At 52.3% G+C, this 24,592-nt stretch overlaps 1 protein-coding gene across 2 annotated transcripts; it reads right to left on the bottom strand.

Moving 5' to 3' along the window:
• Positions 1 to 4,377: 4,377 nt before the first annotated feature.
• Positions 4,378 to 24,200, bottom strand: UPK3A (uroplakin 3A). 2 transcript variants are annotated; one of them, XM_016939380.4, is made up of 7 exons: positions 24,172 to 24,200; positions 16,722 to 16,775; positions 14,857 to 15,012; positions 13,448 to 13,727; positions 10,990 to 11,072; positions 6,956 to 7,088; positions 4,378 to 4,689 (listed from the first exon to the last, which is right to left on the bottom strand). In XM_016939380.4, exons 3-7 carry the CDS (start codon positions 14,921 to 14,923, stop codon positions 4,530 to 4,532), a joined length of 723 nt encoding a protein of 240 aa, XP_016794869.1. In that variant the 5' UTR covers positions 14,924 to 15,012; positions 16,722 to 16,775; positions 24,172 to 24,200; the 3' UTR covers positions 4,378 to 4,529. The 2 variants fall into 2 exon arrangements, with proteins under 2 accessions (XP_016794869.1, XP_016794868.1); XM_016939379.4 differs by lacking the exons at positions 16,722 to 16,775; positions 24,172 to 24,200 and adding an exon at positions 15,902 to 16,085.
• Positions 24,201 to 24,592: the final 392 nt, after the last annotated feature.

The raw sequence follows: 24,592 nt of genomic DNA, 5'->3' as shown, positions 1-24,592 counted from the left end.
ACCCAAGGTCAGCAGTTCAAGGCCAGCCTGGCCAACATGGTGAAACCCCGTCTCTACTAAAAATACAAAAATTAGCCTGGGCATGGTGGTGGGTGCCTATAGTCCCAGCTACTTGGAAGGCTGAAGCAGGAGAATCACTTGAATCCGCAAGGCAGAGGTTGCAGTGAGCTGAGATCACACCACTGCACTGCAGCCTGGGCAACAGAGCGAGACTGTCTCAAAAAAAAAAAAAAAAAAAAAAAAGTGCGGGTGGAGTGGCCGGTAGAGTAGCACCATTGCTTTCTCAGTGACAGGGCTGTCAGGAGACAGAGCAGGGTCCGGCTTTCCCATCAGTTCTCTCCTGGCCTCCGTGGTGTCCCTCCATCCCCACCCAAATACTACCGCAGCTCTGTCCCTCACCTTGGCTGCCTCTCTGGTCCTTAGCCTTTCGTGATCTCAGCAGTCCTGGAGCTTCAAATACTATAATTCATTGCTTGGTGTATCAGAAAGCTTGCCATAGGTTCTTTTTGCTTTAATATGACTGACAAAGTAAAGCTAATGGATTCAGCTGGCCAAAAAAAAAAAAAAAGCAAAAACAGTCCTCACGAGACTCAGAGAGCAAAAGATCAAAGATGCCTGCCCCCTGCTCCCTGCATCCTCATCCCACAGGATGACACTGAAATAAGAGGGGCCCAATAAGGACAGCGTGAGCAGGAAGCACCCTGTTGCTGAGCTGCAGCTGTACCCTGGGGAGGACGAGGAAGGAGCCTCAAACCTCATCAGAGCCGAGGGCCACGAGAAACTCTCATAAAAGCCCCCAGGAAGATGGGAGGTGGGGACAGGGCCATGTGGCAGCAACTCACAAACCTCCCATGCTCTCATGTTCTGGGAGGACCACGGGGAGTTCTGCCAAGGCTTAGACCAGCAGCGGGGAAGCTGGGCCTCTGTGGCCTCTGTGGTTACGGGCAAGGGCTGCGGGACATCGGCTCTGCTCCGAGCGGTTCCCCTACAGTGAGTGACAACCACCCCTAATGTCTCAGTGGTTTACAATACAAAGGTGAATTTCCTGTCTGGGATCCCTGTTGGCTGTGAGCAGGCTGTGACTCGGCTCCATGCGTCTTCCTCATTCAGGGCCCAGGTACACATAGCAGTCCCGCTTGGGCTATGCTGTTCTCCCGGCAGAGGCTGAGCAACGGTGGAACCATCCAAAGGCTCTTCAAACCTCTGCTCAGAGTGGCCCCTGCCTGTCCCACGGCCAGACCTGACAATGAGGGGCGGGAGGGAGTATAATCCTTTCCAATCCAGGCAGCAAGTATCTGGGAGCAACCATTTGCTCTAACCCCTCTGATAACTCTGACAACTCCAGCACGGATATCTGCAGCCCCTTCCTCCCCCGGGGCGCCAGACCTGGCCACCCCATAGCCTGCTACTCAGCCCTACTGATGCATCCCATGCAGCTCGCGTTGAGCCCACCCCGCATTCTGGATTGCCTCTAGCTGAAACTTCGTGTCCCATTCTGGTTGAGGGCACCACCGTGTGTTCAGTGGCCCTGGTCCCCAACCCAGAGGTCATGCCAGATCCCGTTTCTCCCTCCTTCCCCACAGCCAGTTCATCAGCAAGTTCTTCCGTGTCCCCATCAGAGTTACACTGCCACCCCTCGGCTTCCTGCCCCCAAATCCATCCTGTGCACAGCTGTGAAGTGGGCTTTACGAAGACCGTTCTCTGTGCGAAACTGTTCAGAGCTTCCCATTAGCCCCAGAATAAAATCCAGCCTCCCCATGGTGGCCTCAAGCCTCTCCCACCCTTGGCCACCTCTCCTCTTGCTGGCCTTGAATATTCCAACATTGGCAAAATATTGCTCCTGGCCGGGTGCTGTGGCTCAGGCCTGTAATCCCCGCACTTTGGGAGGCTGAGGAGGGCAGATCACCTGAGGTCAGGAGTTCGAGACCAGCCTGGTCAACATGATGAAACCTCATCTCTACTAAAAATACAAAAAGTAGCCAGGCGTGGTGGCGGGCACCTGTAATCCCAGCTATTTGGGAGGCTGAGGGAGGAGAATCACTTGAACCCGGGAGGCGGAGGTTGCAGTGAGCTGAGATGGCACCACTGCACTCCAGCCTGGGTGACAAGAGCGAGGCACTGTCTCAAAAAAATAAATAAATAAATAAATAAATATATATATATATATATATATATAGCTCCTTAAAGTGGATGCCTCATTCCTTCCGTGAACACGGAGCACAAAACACGTGTCCAATAAATAACGACGCGAGTGATTATTATGATGACCAAACTCCTTCCCCTCCTTGCTGTGTGCTGAGTGGGGTGGGGGTCGCAAAAATGGATCCAACCTTCACCGGCCCTCCAGTAGCTCAGTCTAGACGCTGCAGAGACACTCACCAGCTGGAACATGGGGGCTGTAATGTAGCGGGGAGCAGGGATACCAGTGGACACGCACTGTTCCACTTCACCCTCACCCCCACCGTGTGCGGCACCCATTTACCAATGAGGAAATGGAGGCTGCAGGAGGTGGGGTAGCTCCTCCAGAAGCACTTGCTGAAAGGTCACCTGGCTGAAAGGTTAAGTCTGACTTAACCTTCTGACTTCAGAGTGACTGCACTTTATTGCCTCGGCAGCCTCTCCCAACAGTCTCTTTGGGGACAGAAGCGGGAAGAATTAATACTCTCTGGGGAGGCCGGGTGCGGTGGCTCATGCCTGTAATCCCAGCACTTTGGGAGGGTGAGGCAGGTGGATCACGAGGTCAGGAGATCGAGACCAGCCTGGCTAACACGGTGAAACCCCATCTCTACTAAAAATACAAAAAATTAGCCAGGCATGGTGGCGCACGCCTGTAGTACCAGCTACTCGGGAGGCTGAGGCAGGAGAATCACTTGAACCCTGGAGGTGAAGGTTGCTGTGAGCCAAGATTGTGCCATTGCACTCCAGCCTCATCGACAGAGCGAAACTCCATCTCAAAAAAAAAAAAAACACTGCAGACTGGGTGGTTTGTAAACAACAGAAATTTCTCTCTCACAGGTCTGGAAGCTGGACACCTAGGATCGGGGTGCCCGCGTGGTGGGGTTCTGATGAGGGCCGCCTTCTGTGTCACACGCTGCAGCCTTCTTACTGTATCCTCACAAGTGGAAAGAGGGCTCCACCCTCATGCCTCATCTCCTTCCAAAAGTCCCACCTCCAGATGCCATCACAGCGAGTGTTAGGATTTCAACCCATGAATGTCGAAGGACACAAACATTCATTGCTTAACAGTGGCCCTGGGGTAAGTATCTGGTCCACCTGGGGCACCCGCCAGCCTGCCTGGGCTGTTGTATTTGTAGCGCTTGGGTAGCATCCACTCTGTAACCAACCCTGCTCTGACAAACCACATCTTCCTTCAGCAACAGGAAGACGGACTGTGATTTTGTCTTGCACACCCAATGGGGAAGCAGTCTTTCTGCCTGGCTCAGAAGAGAGAGTTGAAGCTTTTGAATGGAGACCCTAGACTGGGACAGCCCCTTCACCCCCCAGGCTGACCTGATGCCCCCTCCCAGGCATCCGGCAGCCTCAGCCCGGAAGTGATAGCTTCTGTCGCTGTGCCTCATTCACCATCCTCTGGTCTTCCTGCTGGAGTGGGAGTGTACTGAGGCCTGGAGCAGGGGGGCTGGGCAGCTCTTCTCTTTTGCTAGCCAGGTATGCATGGCCTCAGAAATTCACCATTTCCACCAGCCCATGTTACAGATGAGAAGAGCGAGACTAGGGGCTTAGAGGGTAAGGGAGGGTCAACCAACTTGTTCTTTGTTTGTTTGTTTGTTTGTTTTTTGAGGCAGAGTTTTGTTCTTGTCACCCAGGCTGGAGTGCAATGGCATGATCTCAGCTCACTGCAAACTCTGCCTCCCGGGTTCAAGATATTCTCCTGCCTCAGCTTCCCGAGTAGCTGGGATTACAGGCATGCGCCACCACGCCCGGCTAATTTTGTATTTTTAGTAGAGACAGGGTTTCACCATGTTGGTCAGGCTGGTCTTATACTCCTGATCTCAGGTGATCTGCCCACCTCGGGCTCCCAAAGTGCTGGGATTACAGGCATGAGCCACCGCGCCCAGCCTCTTTGTTTTTTGAGACAGTATCTTGCTGTGTTGCCCAGGCTGGAGTGCAATGGCACGATCATAGCTCATTGCAGCCCTGCCTTCCTGGCCTCAAGCGACCCTCTCACTTCGGCCTCCTGAGTCCCTGGCACTACAGGCATGTGCCACTGCCTGGCAATTCACATGCCGTAGCCTTGACTGAAAATTAGCCCCCCTGCTCCCACCCACCCTGTAGAGAAACAATTCAAGCCCTCAGTTTGGCATTGATTTATTCATTCACCTTCTCACTCATTCATTCTGTAAGTAGTTACTGAACTAGAACTCATCAGAAGAGTTTATTAAGGGTTTTCCTGCAGTTGGAGGGACAAGCCCTGTTTCACCTTCCCTGAAGTCAGGGTGTGACAACCACCGCTTCAGGGCCCGGGGCAAGGCCAGAGAGGAGGATGCTGCTGCCCAGGGGTGGTGCTGGGCTCAGTCCTGGAGCTTGCTGGAATACACCTCAGCCCTGTCCAGTGGCGGCCCCCGGTTCACGGACGTGTAGGAAGACTCCGAGGCCCCCAGCGACTTGGGAACAGCCTCCTGAGTGATTTGGGAGTCGTGAGTCGTTTCCCCATCAGAACTCCCCATGTCCCTGTCCAAGGGGATGGAAAGACCCAGGATTAGGGGACCAGAGCAAACCCAAATGCCTTTAGCTGCTTGGGGACCTTCATACTCAGACATAGCTTTCACAGATATCGTCTTCGTAGACATGAATTCAATCAACCCATCTTTCTGGAGCACTGACCCTGTGCCAGGTCCTGGGAATAAGGAAGAGGTCCACCTTTTGGAATGATGTGAACAACTTATAGGTCTTATTGGGAGCTGGACAATTTGAGGCCATTGTCCCATGTTCCCAAAGAGCTAAGGTTGCAGGGGGAGACTGACTGCAACAATGACCACGCAGCATGGACAAGCGCAGGTGGGAGCTGCAGGAAGGCTTCCTGGAGGAGGCGGCAGCTCACGTGGCCCTAAAGAAGGTGTGTGGGCTGGGTGCAGTGGCTCACATCTGTCATCCCAGCACTTTGGGAGGCCAAGGCAGGTGGATCACCTGAGGTCAGGAGTTCGAGACCAGCCTGGCCAACATGGTGAAATCTTGTCTCCACTAAAAACACAAAAAAATTAGCTGGGCATGGTGATGGTCGCCTGTAATCCCAGCTACTCAGGAGGCTGAGGCAGGAGTATCGCTTGAACCTGGGAGGCGGAGGTTGCAGTGAGCCGAGATCGCACCATTGCACTCAAGCCTGGGCAACAAGAGCGAAACTCCGTCTCAAAAAAAAAAAAAAAAAGGAGCGTAGGGGAAGAGAAAGGCATCCAAGTGTGGGGTCAGTCAGCACATGGTGGGTGTGAGGCAGGAAGGGCTGAGGAGTATCTGGAGCGATAGTACAGATCGCAGGTTAGTGCAGCTGGAGCCGGAACAAAGTGGGGATAGCAGGAGGGATACATGGAAAAACTGGGGCTAAATTCAGATAGCAGGGTCTTCAGTGCCAGATTAGGGCACTGTCCAAAAGGAAGGAGGGACATTGCTGTGTTCTGACTGCTCCCGGGTGCAGCCAGGCAGAGTTTCTGGGAGGCTGATATCATCTATTTTGTTTTTGTTCACTTAAATGTCAGAGTCATTTGTCATTAAATGGTAAAGGTGACACAGCCTGGGACCAGAACCCAGAGTTGGGGGCCTACAACCCGGGACTCGGGACTCCACTGACACCTCTGATTTGTGTCAGCTTTGGATGAAGACTCGAGGTCTCCCGGTGGGGGGGGTGTACCAGGGTTAGCAGGGCTGGGGGTGCGGAAGACAGGTGAGCCCACAGCCCACCAACCTGATTCGCAAGTTCTCAGCCTCCTTCCTCACTCGATCTCCACCCGCCCCACCTATCTTTTCCTGCCTGGCTGGTTTCCATGGATCCACTTAATTATACCTACTCCAAGAAACTTTCCTATCTGCTCCACCCCTACCCACACTGGGACCTCTCTCAGTCTTCAAAGTCCCCTGGGCCTCCCGGCCTCCCTGCCTCTCACTGAGGAACACTCTGCTGATGAGAGTTTGCTCACGCTGACCCTTCCTCCAGGAAGGCCACCCTGATGCTCCAGGCAGCACCCCCCCCACCCTCCTCTGGATTCCCACGGCACCTTAGTTTGTCCCCTGCCTGGTCTTCCCAGGGGCTAGTGGACTGTGGGTTCACCTGTCTTCCCCGCCCACAGCCCTGCTAAACCTGGCACACCCCTTGGGAGACCTCAGGTCCTCATCCAAAGGCGACACAAATCAGAGGTGTCAGTGGAGTCCCGAGTCCCGGGTTCTAGGCCCCCAACTCTGGGTTCTGGTCCCAGGCTGTGTCGCCTTGGGCCACTCTGACCCCCTCTGGGCCTCAGTTTCCCCCTCTGTACTGCAAGTAGGTGTATTATAATGACAACGAAAGCAAATGCTTGTTGAGTTCCCAGGCACTGCTCTAGAGACTCTATAGGGATTATTCCACTTAACCTTCACAACTCCGTGAGATGACTAATATTTTTTATTTCCATTTTCCAGTTGGGGAAACTGAAGAACAGAAGGATAGCAAGCCATACCTAAGGTTGCATAACTCTTAAGTGTCAGAGCTAAGATCTGAATCGGCTGTCTGCCCACAAGCCCAGGTGCTGAGTCCCACCCTTCCCAGCTGAGCAACTTGACTTTGATGGTCCTCCTGCTTTGAAATCCCAGGACTCTGCTCCCTCTTCACCAGACCCCACCCGCGGGGCAGAGGGTAGCTTCCTTGCCTTCCGGGCTGTCCCCTGCCTCGGAGGACCCCGCTGCTGAGTCCCTGCGAGCCAAATGTGTCTGGCATGTCCCTGGGGTCCAGCCCTCCCAGCTGGCAGGTACTTACACGAGGCTGAGGGCAATGGTGCCAGCAAAACCCACAAGTAGAAAGAAGGGCAGGGAGCCCAGGATGGAAGTGATGACGATCATGCCTCCGCTCCGCCGGCCTGGCCACGTGTCGATCGTCGAGTATGGGGTGACTGTGGTGGGATGCAGCCCGGTTACTTCCCAGACACCGCACCACCCTCAGCCTTCTCCCAGGAGGCGGCGGGTGTCTCCCCACCCTGGCTGCCGGGGATCCAGGGATGACCGTGGGACCCAGTGGGGCGACTTCTCTCAGGTTTTAGGCACAATTACCTTATTTACCCCACATTCCACTTTCCAACTTTCTTTTGTGTGTTTCTGGCCACTTCCTCTTTTATCTCTTTCTTCTCTCTTTTTTTTTTTTTTTTTTTTTTGCATTATTTTACGTTATTGTTTTTGAGACAGAGTCTCGCTCTGTCACCCAGCCATGAGTGCAGTGGTGCCATCCTGGCTCACTGCAGCCTCAAACTCCCAGGCTCAAGCTATCCTCCCACCCCAGCCTCCCAAGCAGCCGGGACTACAGGTGCACGCCACCATGCCCAGCTAATTTGTTGTACTTTTTTTGGTAGAGTTTCAACATAGGGTTTTGTAGAGTTTCAACATGGGGTTTCACCATGTTGCCCAGTCTGGTCTTGAGCTCTTGGGCTCAAGCAATCCTCCCACCTCAGCCTCCCAATGTGTTGGGATTATAGGTCTGAGCCACCACCAGAGTGCCCCGGCTTTGCATAATTTTAAATCATAAACTGACTCAAGTCTTCTGGTGAGATGGTTGAGATATGGATTACAAGTAAAGATGAGGCAAAGGGCCCTGGTCTGACGGGGCCAGGTGGACGGTGGCTGTCACTCTTCTGGGGATGGCCTCACCCTTTGGAACGCTGTGAACAGATGATGTATAGGTCCTACTGCAGCCAGCCACTTGCAGCTACTGTTCCAGGTAGGTCCCCTGGAGACCCCATTCTACAGATCGCTCACTGCGCTCAGGGAGCCTGAGTCCCCAGCCAAGGACATGCAGAATCCAGGCTCAAGCTGGGCCAGCCTGGTCCTGAGGTGCATGCTATCCCCCAGATGGGCCCCACGGTCCTCCCGCAAGAGAACTGGGCCTTGTGCTTCTGCCTGGATTCCCCAAAGGAACCCTGCTGCAGAGGCCCATCAAAAATTCTTCTTCCCTCTTCTCAGATGAGGAAACCGAGGTCCATAACGGCTCACACCGCAGTGACGGGCAGAGGCGGGGCTTGGGCTCAGGACTCTTAGTCCCAAGGGTTCCAAGGCTGTTTCGGTGAAACCACACTGCGTGGGAATGCCACGGGAGGGGCGGTAGGGAGTGAGGATGGGAGGAGCCACCCCAGCCACACACACTGCCACTCTCACACACCACACACCACACACACCAACTCACACACACTGCCACACTCTCACACACCACGCACCACACATACCAACTCACACACACTGCCACACTCTCACACACCACACATACCAACTCACACACACTGCCACACTCTCACACACCACACACTACACATACCAACTCCCACACACACATAGTCACACTCAGACACCACACACCAACTCAAACTCTTACACATGCACACACACTGCCACACTCTAACACACCACACAACACACATACCAACTCACACACACACTCTCACACTCACACACCACACACATCACACAACTCAAACACACACACACCTGCCACACTCTCACACCACACACACCACACATATACAATACACACTCTCACATACACCACACACACACCACACACACATACACCACCCACACCACTCTCACACACACCACACATACTCTCACGCTAACCACACACACCACACACACCCTCATATTCACACACACACCCCCGCCACACACCACATACACCACCCACACCACACAAACTCTCACACTCACACACCACACATACTCTCACACTAACCACACACACCCTCATATTCACACACACACCCCCACCACACACCACATATACCAGCAGTCCCCAGCCTTTTTGGCACCAGGGATCGGTTTTGTGGAAGACAGGTTTTCTGCAGACGGGAGTGGGCTGGGGGTGGTTTCGGGATGATTCAAGTACCTTATATGCAGTTATTGTGCACCTTTTTTCTATATTATTACTTTGCCATATATAATACAATGATTGTACAACTCATGATCATGTAGAATCAGTGGGAGCCCTGAGCTTGTTTTCCTGCAAGTAGACGGTCCCATCTGGGGTGATGGGAGACAGTGACACATCATCGGGCATGAGATTCTCGTGAGGAGCATGCAACCTAATCCCTGGCATGTGCAGTTCACAACAGGGTTCGCGCTCCCGTGACACTCTAATGCCACTGCTGATCTGACAGGAGGCGGAGCTCAGGCAGTAATGCGAGCTACAGGGAGCGGCTGCAAATGCAGATGAAGTGTCACTCGCCCACTGCTCACCTCCTGCTGCGCGGTCCCATTCCTAACAGGCCATGGACTGGTACTGGTTCATGGCCCAGGGGTTGGGGACCCCTGATATACACCACACACTGTCACACTCATCCACACCACACTCCTCACATACTCTCCACACACCACATACCACACACATTCTCACACTCACACACCACTCACACACATACGCAACACCATAAACTACATTATACAGTTACCACACGCCACACGCAACACAAACACACACACATAGACATACCACAACAGGCACAGGCACTCACATACTCACACACAAGGCTTTCTACCACCCACTCGTGTGTGACCTCAGGCAACCTTTCAGAGCCCCCCACGCCCCTGGGGGTGCACATGGGCACAACAGGAGGCTCTGCAGGTGAAATGCACAGGACCCTGACACTCATCCTGCCAGACAGCCTCGTCTTGGGGGCCAAGGTGTGGCGGGAGGGGGTCTTAAGTTAGGGTGTCATTTGCCCAAAATTACCATCAAAGACCCTGGCGTGGCCCCTGTCATTCAGCAGACTCGACTCTGTATATGAACTTTGGGTCTCTGCTGAGCAAGGAACAGGGCAGGACCCTGGCGTTCCACCTCAGGAAAGCCGCCCAGGTGCTAAGGAGTAGGTGTGCAGGGAAGGAGAGCGGTTCCTTGCTGCCTTCGCCATCTTGGTTTTAGGCCTTGGAAACATCTTACCTGGCCATAGGGTGCTTGCTGCTATGAGGATTTAGCAAAGGGGCTGGTTAGGACGTAAATGCCGGGTCAGCTCCACGTGCCTTTGAGGCCAACCCACTGTAAGGGCTGGAGAGACGGAGGAATGGGCCGGCTTTGATCCGCTTACTTACACCCATCCCCAGCCCAAATGCCACCAAGGCCTGCACCTTGATCTGTTCCCATACCTGGCCCTCAAGGATGGAAAGGAGGAAGGAGGAAGTTCCAGGTTCAACGACTTTTTTTTTTTTTTGAGACAGAGTCTCACTCTGTCACCAGGCTGGAGTGCTGTGGCGTGATGTCGGCTCACTGCAACCTCTGACTCCCCGGTTCAAGCGATTCTCCTCCCTCAGCCTCCCAAGTAGCTGGGATTACAGGCACGTGCCACCATGCCCGGCTAATTTTTCTTTTCTTTTTTTTTTTTTTGAGACGGAGTCTCACTCTGTCGCCCAGGCTGGAATGCAGTGGTGTGATCTTGGCTCACTGCAAGCCCCACCTCCCGGGTTCACGCTATTCTCCTGCCTTAGCCTCCCGAGTAGCTGGGACTACAGGCACCCCCACCACGCCTGGCTACTTTTGTTTTTGTATTTTTAGTAGAGACGGGGTTTCACCGTGTCAGCCAGGATGGTCTCGATCTCCTGACCTCGTGATCCACCTGCCTCAGCCTCCCAAAGGCTGGGATTACAGATGTGAGCCACCACACCTGGCCTGGCTCAACAGCTTTAAGGAGCATTTTACTCATCACTGCCTGGCCTGGGAGGCTTTCACAGGGACAGAGGAGCCTTGGTTCTCACCGCTGTGGCTGGCCCTGGCTTCTCGGGTTCCCTTGAGCATCACCCCCACCACTGCCCACCACTTACGCTGGTTGGTGCGGATGGGGTCCGACCACAGGGTCTGGTCCTCTACCAAGCCCGTGGACATATTGACCAGGACATACTTGAACCTGCAAGGAGACGGAGCCAGGGTGACTTTTATGCTTCCTGTGAGCCCCAGCCACAGGGAGGCGGTGGGGGGATGTAGGATGGCCTAGGGGTGGGAGACGGTAGCGGGGGTCCTTCCAGGAGATGGAAATGTAGACGGCTACTGAGTGGACTCTGGGCAACAGGACAGTGCTGAGCTTGGTCAATAGGACCCCCTGGACCCTTCCCTGGGTTAGCTGCCACCTCCTGCATCCATGAAGCCTTCAGAATCAGAAGCTGCCCTTCTAGGTGCTCCCTCTTAGAGCTCCCCTCCATTTCTTTCCTCCATGTAACACACGTGGCATAGTTGCTGAGCACTAATGCATCTGTCTTCCTTGCATTTCTGCCTTCCGTTACTCCAAGCCTGCTCCTTGGCATCACAAAGAAAACTTAAAAAGAAAAAGGCCGAGGCTGGGCATGGTGGCTCACGCCTGTAATCCCAACAGTTTGGGAGGCTGAGGCGGGCAGATCACCTGAGGTCAGGGGTTCGAGACCAGACTGGCCAACATGGCAAAACCCTGTCTCTGCTAAAAATACAAAAATTGGCCGGGCACAGTGCCTGACGCCTGTAATCCCAGCACTTTGGGAGGCTGAGGCGGGCGGATCATGAGGTCAGGAGATCGAGACCATCTGGCTGACACAGTGAACCCCGTCTCTACTAAAAATACAAAAACAAAAGTAGCCAGGCGTGGTGGGGGCGCCTGTAGTCCCAGCTACTCAGGAGGCTGAGGCAGGAGAATGGCGTGAGCCCAGGAGGTGGAGCTTGCAGTGAGCCGAGATGGCGCCACTGCACTCCAGCCTGGGCGACAGAGCGAGACTCCGTCTCAAAAAAAATAAAAAATAAACAAAGAAAAAAGAAAAAAACTGAGGGTGGGTGCGGTGGCTCATGCCTGTAATCCCAACACTTTGAGGGGTCGAGGCCGGAGGATCCCTTGGAGACAGAGGGTGCAGTGAGCTGAGATTGCATCACTACCCTCTAGCCTGGACACAGAAAAAGACCTTGTCTGTAAAAAAAAAAAAAAAAAAAAAAAAAGAAAGAAAGAAAAGAAAAAGAAAGAAAGAAAGAAAGAAAGAAACTGGAATAATATCCATCACAAACCCTGCTGCCCTTCTGCAGGAGGTATATTTTAAGTGCAGAAACCCTGCAACAAGTATTACTAATTGCAAAAGAAGATTGGGCAATGCAGTACAAAATAGCCATGGCCTACTTAAGGTCTCATACACAGTCAGTTTAAAATGATGGACTTTCTGATGACAAAGACATCTATGGCTTAACAGGCAAATAAAAATTAAGATCCTTAAAATCTCATCCAGGCCAGGCACGGTGGCTCATGCCTGTAAGCCCAGCACTTTGGGAGGCCGAGGGGGGCAGATCACCTGAGGTGGGGAGTTCGAGACCATCCTGACCAACATGGAGAAACCCTGTCTCTACTAAAAACACAAAATTAGCTGGGCATGGTGGTGCATGCCTGTAATCCCAGCTACTCAGGAGCCTGAGGCAGGAGAATCGCTTGAACCCGGGAGGCAGAGGTTGTGGTGAGCCGAGATTGCACCACTGCACTCCACCTTGGGCAACAAGAGCAAAACTCCGTCTCAAAAAAAAAAAAAAAGCAGAAGTTGAGGCTGCAGATGGCAAGGCTTTGGTAGGGTTTCTGTTCATGCTGGGCCCCAGCTTTCCACTGGGTAACCTTCCCTCTCTGGCACAGTTTCCTTTCCTGTAAGACGAAGGGGTTTGGGTGGGTGACTTCCACACATGTAGATGGGCCAGGACCAGCTGCATAATCTGTGGGGCCCAGAGCAAAATGAAAATGTGGGCCCTTGTTCAACAATTAAGAATTTCAAGATGGGCCAGGCGTGGCGGCTCACGCCCGTAACCCAACGCTATGGAGGAGGCCAAAGCAGGCGGATCATTTGAGGTCAGGAGTTCGAGACCAGCTTGACCAACATGGTGAAACCCCGTCTGTACTAAAAACACAAAAAATTAGCCAGGCGTGGTGGAGTGCACCTGTAATCTCGGCTACTCGGGAGGCTGAGGCAAGAGAATTGCTTGAACCTGGGAGGCGGAGGTTGCAGTGAGCTGAGATCGTGTTACTATACTCCAGCCTGGGAAATGGTGGAGACTCCGTCTCAAAAAATAAATAAATAAATAAAATAAAGAATTTCAAGACGGTAGTTGCAGAGTGTCAATCCAAGAGGGGCCTCTTGTGAACTTGAGGCTCACCGTGGCCTGCCTGGAACCTGGGATGTTCTCAGCATATAAGTTCTCAAGAAGTGTGGCTGCTCCTACTTTGCCCCTGCTCTCCCTCATCAGGACTGGGGAACTGCCGCGGCTCCCCTGTAGTGGTTTGTTTACACCCACCTGTACTCCGTGGCTGCTGACAAGGGTGGGTTACAGAGGCCCTGGAAGTTGGGATCCCACAGGCAGGTCCTGTTGGCACCCACCCTGACCAGGTAGGCATTCAGGATCTGTGAGGCCTGGGACACATCCCCAATGGCATCCAGGCTGGGCAGATCACTGCAGGGGATCAGGTCAAAGGCCACGGCTTTGTAGGGACCTGTCCTCCCACCCTCTGTTTGTAGGAACGTTGAGCCCAGTGGGGTGTTGGTGCTGTCCTGCACTGAGGCATTCCTGGAAACGGCTGCAGAGGCAGTGCAGGGAGTGAGGCTTCTGGCCACTCCGGCTCAGCGACACTCACTCAGTTGTTCATCAAATGCCCGATCATCCTTTCTGCCCCAGTCCTGTGCTGGGCACTGGCATCACAGGCATCGGGCAAACTTAGTCTCTGCCCTCTCAGTGCAATGTGGGAGACAGACAAGGATCACCTCCCTGCTTTGGGCACTGTGTCTGACTCTCGCCTTATCGTGTGACATTCCTGCAACCCCCCATCCCAACAGACCTTTGTCTCTTCATTGCTGAAAGCCCTGGATTCTCTCTTGTGTAAAATGGGAAAGGAAGGTCATCGGTCCAAGGGAAATAACGTGGAGGCAGGACCCAGCTCTCCTCCTTACTAGATGGGTGACCTTGGACAACTCACTCTACCTTTTCAGACCCTAGTCTTCTATGAAATGGGAGAGAAATTCCCTACAGTGCCCGGAGATCAGGCACTTTAGTTTATAGTCAATAAACACGTGCTGAAAGAAGAAAATGATGGCCCCAAATGAGCTGTTGTAAATGACTGGCTGCTAGAAATGCAAGAGTTGATGTTGGCTTGTCTCAGAAGCTCAGGATCCCCTCCAGGGCAGGGGTTGGGGCTGGGCCACAGCAGCAAGTCCAAATGCGTGGTTTTGTCTCAAAAACACCAACCTTGACCCACCTTTCGGAGCCTCAGGAAGGACCTTGGGCTTGGGGACTAGAGAGATCAGGATTCACTCTCCAGCCCTGGGAGCTCCAGGGGGGTTATTCCACCTCTCTGAGCCTTGCTTCCCTGCTCTGTAATGGGGATTGGTAATAGCTACCTTACAAGCTGGTTGTAGATACTAGCTCTATGGTGTGCAAAGTGCCTGGTATGGTGTAGGTGTTCAGTGACTGGTGGTGTTATTACTTCCCTCGCTAACTGGATGTCCCTGCAAGGCAAGGACAGGTCTGTGGCTGCAGCACCCAGCCAAGGGCTGGCCCGGAGTGGAGACCAGGGCATGCTGATAAAGAGCATGGGTAGTTTAATGAGACGACTACAGGCATGGAGGGTTCCTCTATCTGCCTCCTTCCCTCCTCCCTGCAGACAGGTCAGAGCCCCTTTTGGAGTAGCCAGAGGGAAGCAGGACCCTTACCTGAGTCGACCAGGACATACAGGTAGACCTCGTGGGTGCCAGTGAGGGCCTGTTTGCTGTCAAACATGCAGAGAGGCTTTTCCAAGGCCACAGTGGTAAGTGTGGGGTTGTTGGTGGCGAAGGTCACACTGGCCAGTTGGGGCTGCAGGTTCACAGCTGGAGGAGGCAGTGAGGATGGGAACTGACCTCCGGCAGAACTGTCCACACCCACTCTGCTTGCAGTTACTGAGCACCTGTTGTGTGCCAGGCCCTGGGCTTCACCCTCCCCCTGGGCCACCACATAAGCTGTCTCAGACACTGCCCCCTGCCCAGTCATCCTGCTCAGAAATGGAGCGGTCGGGCCAAACTGCTGCCTTCTCTCCCTGCTGCAGACACTCAGTTGCCAAGAACTCCATTGCCCCTCCTAAGCATCTCTCCACGCCATCGGCCCAGCCCTCCTCCGTCCCACCTTCCTCACCTGGGCCCTAGTAACAACACCCTCCCCCCACATGCAAGTCTGACTGTCTCATTCTCTGGCTATGGCCCTCCCATGGTCCCCCAGCGCCCCCTGACGAAGTCCAGCCTCTCTGGAAAGGCAGTGAGGTCCTGAAGTTCTGGGCTTTGCTTTGTTCGGTCTCCAGCCTCACCCCTTCCCCCACAGGCTCCCCTCACCCCACGCTCCAGCTGGTCCCATGGACTGGCAGTTCCCAGGACAGCCCAATATTGTCTCCCCTCCATGAACTTGCCCATGCTGCTTCCTCGGCCGAAATATCTCTCTATCTGCCCCCGTCCAGGCATCACCATGGGGCTGGGGCTAGTCCCTTCTCTGTCCTACCGCAGCCCCCCTGCATGTTGGTCTCTTGCAACACACATCGCAGGGCTGCAGCCATCTGTGAGCCCTCGGATTCCCAACAGAGGAGGCACGTAAACGTTGGCTATCACTATTATTCATAACAGTAATATCTGGGTCCCCAGCGCCAGGAATCAGGGTCCAGGCGGCGGGCGCCCCAGGGCAGAGCTGCCCACTCTTTCTGGGCTCAGCCCCCTCCTGCCCTTCACCGCCTACCCGAGCCGAACCGCAGGCAGCCGAGGGCCAGCAGGGCCCAGAGTGGAGGCATCGCCCGGGAGGAGCTGCCAGAGCGCGGGGCGGGCGGTCCAGCGAGCAGGCGCGGACACCAGACCTGTCCCCGCCAGGGCACCTGCCAGCTCTGGGCCCTCGGCGCGCCCCGCCCCCGCCTGGGCTGGCCAATCCGCGGCCTCCTCGCGCGCTATTTGCATACGGCCCTGCCCCGGGCTTCCCCGACCCGTGCGCGGTGCCCCAGGGCGCAATCCCACCGGGCAGGACCTTCTCGAGCCCGCATCAAAGCGCCTACTGTGTGCCCAGGCCAGGGCAGCCCTTCCACAGCGTCTCTCACCAATGGGACCTTGAGGGCAAGCCACTCCCACTTGGAGCCTCAGTTTCCATACTGTAAAATGACGCTAATTTCTACAACTATTTATGGAGGCTGTATTACGTGCCAAACACTCACTGGGCACTTGTGAAACAAAATGGGTTGACCAGTAAAGGTGATATCCTGGAAAACGAAGTCCAGACCTGGGAGCTATCCAGAGACCCTAGTATGACGCCTAGTATGACCCCTTCGGTTCACAGGTACAAGCCAAGGCCCGGGAGGCTGGGGGGTGGGGCAGGGGGTAAGTATTGGAGCGTGGTGGGGGGCGCGGGGACAGGGACTCACCCCCCGGCCGCGCTTGGACTCCTGGAGACACTGAGGCTGGTGGAACCCAGGAGTCCAGTGCTCAGCCCAGGGCTGCCTCCAAAGGGATGGAGCAGGGTGTTAATGCCTACTTCTTAAAGGGGCGTTTGAAAATTATGATGGACTCCTCACCATGACTGTGCGGTTCCTTCCATCACAAGAATCTGTGCACATCTCTGGATGCACCTTAAATCAATTTTACATTTAAGAAATAAAAGTAAGTCAACAAGGACAGGAAAAAAACAACAGAAGAGGGGCAAGGAGGCTCATGCCTGTAATCCCAACACTTTGAGAGGTCAAGATAGGAGGATCCCTTGAGGCCGGGAGCTAGAGACCATCCTGGGCAACATAGTGAGACCCCATCTCTACCAAAAAAAAAAAAAAAAAATTAGCTCAGCCTAGTGGGGTGTGCCTGTAGTCCCAGGATTGCTTGAGTCCAGGAGGTCGAGGCTACAGTGAACTATGATCATGCCACTTTGAGCTATGATTAAAGCTGCAATAACAGAGCCAGACCCTGTCTCTTAGAAAAAAAGATAAAGAAAATCAACAGAAACTAATTAATCTCTGTATGACGTTGATGACATAACCTCACTTGCAGAAAAAGAATAAAACGATCTGAGTAATTACAGAGCTGGGTTGTCCAGGGGTACCTCCTTAGTGGAGTACACTCTAAGAACTGGGAGGCCTGTGACAGAACCCCAAACCTCACTAGTGACTTTGTTATTGGCAGTGGGGAGGGCGGAGCCATTCCAAAGCAACTTTGGGTTATCTTAGGATTGGTGGTACCAGAACCCAGATTCTCACTGTAGGATGAGGGAGATTTGGAATGGAGGAAGGAAGCACATGAGGTCAGTGTGTCCCATTATTGGGGATGTTCCATTTCATCATTTGGTAAAGTTGGTATCTCTGGATTAATGTATGTCTTGTTCCCTAAAAATCTTTTTTTTTCTTTCTTTTTTTTTTGAGATGGAGTCTTGCTCTGTTGCCCAGGCTGGAGTGCAGTGGCGTGATCTCGGCTCACTGCAAGTTCCACTTCCCGCGTTCACGCCATTCTCCTGCCTCAGCCTCCCGAGTAGCTGGGACTACAGGCACCTGCCACCATGCCTGGCTGATATTTTGTATTGTTTTAGTAGAGACGGGGTTTCGCTGTGTTAGCCAGGATGGTCTCAATCTCCTGACCTTGTGATCCACGCACCTCGGCCTCCCAAAGTGCTGGGATTACAGGCGTGAGCCACCGCGCCCGGCCCTTGATCCCTAAAAATCTTTCCCCAGCTGGATGCGGTGGCTCACGCTTGTAATCCCAGCACTTTGAGAGGCCGAGGTGGGCAGATCATGAGGTCAGGAGTTTGAGACCAGCCTGGCCAACATAGTGAAACCCCTTCTCTACTAAATATACAAAAAAAAAAAAAAAAACTAGCCAGGCGTGGTGGCAGGCGCCTGTAGTCCCAGCTACTTGGACATCCATGTCCTGCCCAAAAGGTTTAACTTGAATCTCATCAATAGGAAACCATCAGACAGTTCTCAGCCTTTTGTTTTGTTTTGTTTTGCTTCTGTCTTTCATGATGTGAACATTTGCAAAGCATCCAGGCCAGCTGGTTTGCAGAAAGTCCCTGCATGTGGATCTGTCTGATGGTTTCCTATTGATGAAATTCAAGTTAAACCTTTTGGGCAGGACATGCTCATGACGGTGAGTTCTAATCAGTGCTACTTGGGAGGCTGAGGCAGGAGAATCGCTTGAACCCAGGAGGTGGAGGTTTCAGTGAGCTGAGATCGCGCCGTGCCACTGTAATCCAGCCTGGGTGACACAGTGAGACTCCGTCTCAAAAAAAAAAAAAAAAAAAGCAAGCTGAATGTATGACTTCCATTATTTATTTTGTGCTCAAATGTTCCCAGGCCTGGCTGTTGGCAGCTCCTTCCAGCAGCTCTGTGCTAGCTGCTTTCACGCTCCCACCATTCTTTGAGAACCTCTTTACTTTCTGGCACAATAAAATGTCCCGGGCTCCTCTTGACATTCCCTGTCCCAGCTCTGGATTCAGCCATCTCTCCAAGAGGCACTGGTGCCTTTCACTGGAGACTGGAGTTTAAAATCTAACAGTGGCAAGGTGCTTCTTGCAACTGGGTGTTACTGCTTCTGGGTCTGTCTCAATGAACCTAGTTTTTTCTTTCTCTTTCTTTCTTTCTTTCTTTCTTTCTTTCTTTCTACCTTCCTTCCTTCCTCTCTTTCTTCTTTCTTTGTCCTTCCTTCTTTCTTTCTTTCTTTCTTTTTTTTTTTTTGAGACAGTTTTACTCTATTGCCCAGGCTGGAGTGCAATGGGGTGATCTTGGCTCACTGCAACTTCCACCTCCTGGGTTCAAGAGATTCTCCTGCCTCAGCCACCCACCTGAGTAGCTGGAACTACAGGCGCACGCCACCATGCCCAGCTAATTTTTTTGTATTTTTAGTAGAGACGGGGTTTCACCATGTGGCCAGGCTGGTCTCGAACTCCTGACCTCAAGTGATCCACCCGCCTCAGCCTCCCAAAGTGCTGGGATTACAGGCATGAGCTACTGTGCCTGGCCAGCCTTTTTCTTTTCTTTTCACTTAAAAATCTTGTTTTAGTAATTTTTTTCCATAACTAATTACAAATAACAAAACACCAGCATTTTCCTTCTTCCATTCCAAATCTCCCTCATCCTACAGTGAGAATCTGGGTTCTGGTACCACCAATCCTAGGATAACCCAAAGTTGCTTCACAATGGCTCCGCCCTCCCCACTGCCAATAACAAAGTCACTAGTGAGGTTTGGGGTTCTGTCACAGGCCTCCCAGTTCTTAGAGTGTACTCCACTAAGGAGGTACCCCTGGACAACCCAGCTCTGTAATTACTCAGATCGTTTTATTCTTTTTCTGCCAGTGAGGTTATGTCATCAACGTCATACAGAAATTAATTAGTTTCTGCTGATTTTCTTTATCCTTTTTCTAAGAGACAGGGTCTGGCTCTGTTATTGCAGCTTTAATCATAGCTCAAAGTGGCAAGATCATAGTTCACTGTAGCCTCGACCTCCTGGACTCAAGCAATCCTGGGACTACAGGCATGCCCCACCAGCCTGAGCAAGTTTTTTATTTATTTTTTATTTTTTTTGGTAGAGATGGGGTCTCACTATGTTGCCCAGGATGGTCTCTAGCTCCTGGCCTCAAGGGATCCTCCCAGCTTGCATGTGGATAAAGTGTCATGATACCTGAAACTAACATATATATGAGATTCGAGAGAAAAAGAGAAAGTAAATTTAGTGTAATGTTAGCAATTGGTAAATAAGTATGAGTATTTACTGTAGTGTTCTTGAAATGTTTCTGTAGGTTTGACATTTTTCAAAGTGAAAATGTTGGGGGTCAGAGTCTGTTCTCTGCCACAGAAATGCACTGTTCCCCTCTTTGGGTGTCGGTTTACCTTCTAGAAAGTGGGGAGGGAGTTTGGTCACCTCTCAGCCCTGACATGCAGAGAGCAGATGATCAGATCCTTATCTTCAGCACACGGAAAATGTCCCAGAGGTAAGGAACTCTTGAACAGGGCTGCGGTTTTCTTCCAAGAATTTTTATAGACTGACATTTCTTGTTCAACAATTGTTTGTGAACCTGGTTGTGAACCTGCAGTTTATCAGAGGCCAGCAGGGTTGATTTTCTTTTTTTTGAGATGGAGTCTTGCTCTCTCACCCAGGCGGGAGTCCAGTGGGGCGATCTCGGCTCACTGCACCCTTCGCCTCCCAGGTTCAAGCCATTCTCCTGCCTCAGCCTCCCAAGTAGCTGGGACTATAGGTGTGCACCACCACATCTGGCTAATTTTTGTATTTTTAGTAGAGACAGGGTTTCACCATGTTGTCCAGGCTGGTCTTGAACTTCTAACCTCAAGATCCACCAGCCTCAGCCTCCCAAAGTGCAAGGATTACAGGTGTGAGCCACCGTGCCTGGCCTCAGCAGGGTTGATCTTAAAGGCCCAGCTCAGAATCACCTGTGAGAGGAAGTAGGCCCAGGAAATTGTTTTCTCCAAAACGCTGCAGTTTCTTTAAAAAAAAAAAAAAAAAAAAAAACCCCAAAAAGTCCTCTTGACTCTTGCCTTGCCCAAATATGGAGAGAACATTTGAAGGAAAATGTTAAAATAATAATCTGCAAAGGCCCAAAACATGTTCTGGAAAGAAAAAAATCTTAGATTTATAAACAAATGTCCACTTCAAAGATTGCTGACTTTTGTTTGGCTCATTCTGAAGAGGGGGAAGTACAGGAGAAATGAGTCATTGTGGGAAATTCACTTGGGAGAGACCATTGCTGGTGTCAGTGGAGGGGAAACAGGAGAAAAAGGGGGCCTGACACCTGCCAGTGTCCCTTGCTGCTCCACGTGCACTTTCCTAAGTTTATTTGTTTATTTCTTTTTTCTTTTTCTTTGTTTCTTTTTTCTTTTTTTCTTTTTTTTTGAGACAAGGTCTCTCTGCGTCGCCCAGGCTGGAGTGCACTGGCATGATCCCTGGTCACTGCAGCCTCCGCCTCGCTGAGCCCAAGCTATCCTCCCACCCCAGCCTTTCCAGTAGCTGGGACTACAGGCAGGGGCGACCACACCCAGCTAATTTTTGTATTTTTATAGAGGTGGGATTTCACCATGTTTCCCAGACTAGTCCAAAACTCCTAGGCTCAACTGATCCTCCTGCATCGGCCTCCAAAGTGCTAGGATTACAGGCATGAGCCACTGTGCCCAGCCCAAAGTTAAAAAAAAATTTTTTTAATGTTTCCTTTTTGATCAGGCCACTTCTAGAGCACTCAGATTCAGTCTGACTTGAGGTCATTTATACATCTAGATCCATCAGACCGTCCTTCTGAACCCTGGCCTGGAGGATGTGTTTGTCTGAGGCCAGAGAGGCAGGAAGTTTTGCGATGTGAAAGGTTAAGCAAAGCCCAGCCCTTCACAGACCTCCTTTGAATCTGAAGCATGGGGAATTTATGGGCTGGAAATTCTTGACCCAGAAATGTCTCTCCAAACACTGAAGAGCCCGGGTCCAGTCGGTTTCCATGACTCCTCTCTTTAGAAGTCAGAGAAGTTGCAGGAATCCCACCACAGCAAGTGCTGGCTTTCATTGTGGGGGCTCTGTCCCAGGACTCTGGAAGCCAAGCTTTTCAGTGCTTTCAGATTCAGCTACTTTATTTATTTGTTTAGAGACGGATCCTCGCTCTGTTGCCCAGGCTGAAGTACAGTGGGGCAATCTCAACTCACTGCAACCTCCGTCTTTCGGGTTCAAGCGATTCTTCTGCCTCAGCCCCCCATGTAGCTGGGATTACAGGTGCGTGCCACCACACCCAGCTGATTTTTGTATTTTTTTTAGTAGAGATGGGGTTTCACCATGTTGGCCAGACTGGTCTCGAACTCCTGACCTCAGGTGATCCACCTGCCTCAGCCTCCCAAAGTGCTGGGATTACAGGTGTGAGCCATCGCGCCTGACCAGAGATTCAGTCACTTTAAAACGAGAAACAAAAACCCCAGTGGAGAAACCCAAGTCCCCGCCTGGTGCTCACTCGTCTATCCTCACTCTGTGATGAGGACGCCCACTTTGCTCTAAGGGGCCCACACCTGTCTCCCAAGCTCCAGACCCACATTTCCAGCTGCCCATCCTGCAGAACATGCCCTCCTTGGTGACTCCAAGGAGCCGCGCATGACAGGCCTCTCTGAAGAGCCGTGTTCAGCCCTGGCTGTGATTCTCATTGTGGTGGTCCTTACCCTGGGTTTCTTTTTCAGGAAGATGGGGATGCTCAAGGGGTCCTCTTGCAGAGGGGTGGGATGAAGTGCAGTCGTGGGTGTGAATGTGCCCTGTGACTGCGGTGGTGGGCAGTGGCAGGGTCCCCCACAGTCCCCAGGTGTCACCACAGCCCTGGGCTCTGTTGGACTAGTCCTGTCTCCTCTGGGCCATCTCTTTCCTTTCAGGCCCCTCTCACGTAGAATCCACACTTACTCAACAGGTGTTTGTTGAGTGCCTACTGCGTGCTGGGCACGTGGCTCTTCCCAGTGAATCTGGAACCCACCTCTTCCATTCTGATGCTGCCACCGCTGCCTGGCACGGTGCATTAGTGTTCCAGGGTTGATGTAATGAGTAAGGCAGACCGGGTGGCTTACACAGAAATTCACGTTCTCACAGTTCCAGAGACTGGAAGTCCAAGATCAAGGTGCTGGCTAATCAAGATCAAGGGTTCTTCCTGAGCCCGCTCTTCCTGGCTTGCAGATGGCAGTCTTCTCCCTGTGTCCTCACATGGGCTTTCCTCTGTGTGTGTGTGTCCTAATCTCCGTTTTTTTGTTTGTTTATTTGTTTTTTTAAGAGACAAGGTCTGTTTCTGTTGCCCAGACTGGAGTCCAGTGGCACGATCATAGCTCACTGCAGCCTCCCGCTCCTGGGCTCAAGCTATCCTCCTGTCTCAGCCTCCCAGATAGCTTGGATCACAGGCATGTGCCACCACACGTGGCTTATTTTTTTTTAATTTATTTTTGAGACAGAGTCTCACTCTGTCACCAGGCTGGAGTGCACTGAAACCTCTGCCTCCTGGGTTCAAGCAATTCTCTGCCTCAGCCTCCCGAGTACCTGGGATTACAGGTGCCTGCCACCATGCCCAGCTAATTTTTTTTTTTTTTTTTTTTTTTTTTTTTTAGTAGAGACAGGGTTTCACCACTTGGCCAGGCTGGTCTTGAACTCCTGACCTCATGGTCCACCCGCCCTGACCTCCCAAAGTGCTGGGATTACAAGTGTGAGCCACTGCGCCTGCCGCCACCTGGCTTATTTTTAAATTTTTGTAGAGACAAGAGCTCACTTTGTTGCCCAGGCTGGTCTTGAACTTCTGACCTCAAGCAATCCTCCCACCTCAGCCTCCCAAAGTGCTGGGATTACAGGTGTGAGCTACCACGCCCAGCCCACTAACCTCCTCTTGTTATTTATTTATTTATTTATTTATTTATTTATTTTGTTTGCTTGTTTGAGATGGAGTCTGGCTCAGTCGTCCAGGCTAGAGTGCAATGGTGCGATCTCGGCTTACTCCAAACCTCTGCCTCCTGGGTTCAAGTAATTATCCTGCCTCAGCCTCCTGAGTAGCTGGGATTATAGGTGTGTGCCACCATGCCCGGCTAATTTTTTTTATTTTTAGTAGAGACGGGGTTTCTCCATGTTGGCCAGGCTGGTCTCGAACTCCTGACCTCAGGTGATCCGCCCGCCTCAGCCTCTCAAACTGCTGGGATTATAGGCGTGAGCCACCGCGCCCAGCCTTAACCTCCTCTTGTTATAAGAATACCAGTCATATTGGATTAGGCCCACCCTAATGACCTCATGTTAGCTTAATTACCCTTTTAAAGACCTGTCTCCAAATACAGGCACTTACTGAGGTACTAAAGCTTAGGACTTTGACAGATGAGTGCTGGGGGGCGTGGATGAGCCCTCACACATGTAATTGGCCCCCTCCACACTTTCATGCCTGGACTAATAACATAATAACAATTGACCCCACGTGTCAGGGACTGTGCTGAGGGTTTTACACATTTCAACTTATCTGTCCCATCTGGTCTGGCAGGCGGGTACTGTTATTACCTCCATTACCTTCAGATGAAGTGAGGCTCAAGGCAGTTGAATAACTGCCCGCTAAAACGCGAGCTCTAACCGCGGCACCCGCACAGTGCCGGACCCTGCCGAGACGGACAGGTAGACAGACCCAGCGTCCTCCAGGTAAGACACAGGGAGTAGGGAGGTGGGTTTTAAACCCAGGCCATGGGACCCTGGTGTCCACACCCTGGCCTCCTACTGGGTCTCCCTGTTCATGCGTCACTCCTCGGATGCGTCCCCACCCAGAAGCCAGGGTAACATTTCTTTTTTAAAAAAGTTTCTCTGGGTCGGGCGCCGAGACTCACGCCTGTAATCCCAACATTTTGAGAGGCCGAGGAGGGCGGATCACCTGAGGTCAGAACTTCAAGACCAGCTTGACCAACATGGTGAAACCCCATCTCTACTAAAA

This window comes from Pan troglodytes, chromosome 23 (assembly GCF_028858775.2).
Source record: "Pan troglodytes isolate AG18354 chromosome 23, NHGRI_mPanTro3-v2.0_pri, whole genome shotgun sequence".
NCBI lineage: Eukaryota > Metazoa > Chordata > Mammalia > Primates > Hominidae > Pan > Pan troglodytes.
This window is presented reverse-complemented; position numbering and strand designations above follow the sequence as displayed.

Coding starts and splice junctions, on each gene's coding strand:
- UPK3A (XM_016939379.4), bottom strand. CDS start 15,953: ATGCCTCCACTCTGGGCCCTGCTGGCCCTCGGCTGCCTGCGGTTCGGC. Junction 11,073..13,447: donor TCAGCAGCCACGGAGTACAG/GTGGGTGTAAAC, acceptor GTCTCCTTGCAG/GTTCAAGTATGTCCTGGTCA. Junction 4,690..6,955: donor ACCATTGCCCTCAGCCTCGT/GTAAGTACCTGC, acceptor CCCCTTGGACAG/GGACATGGGGAGTTCTGATG.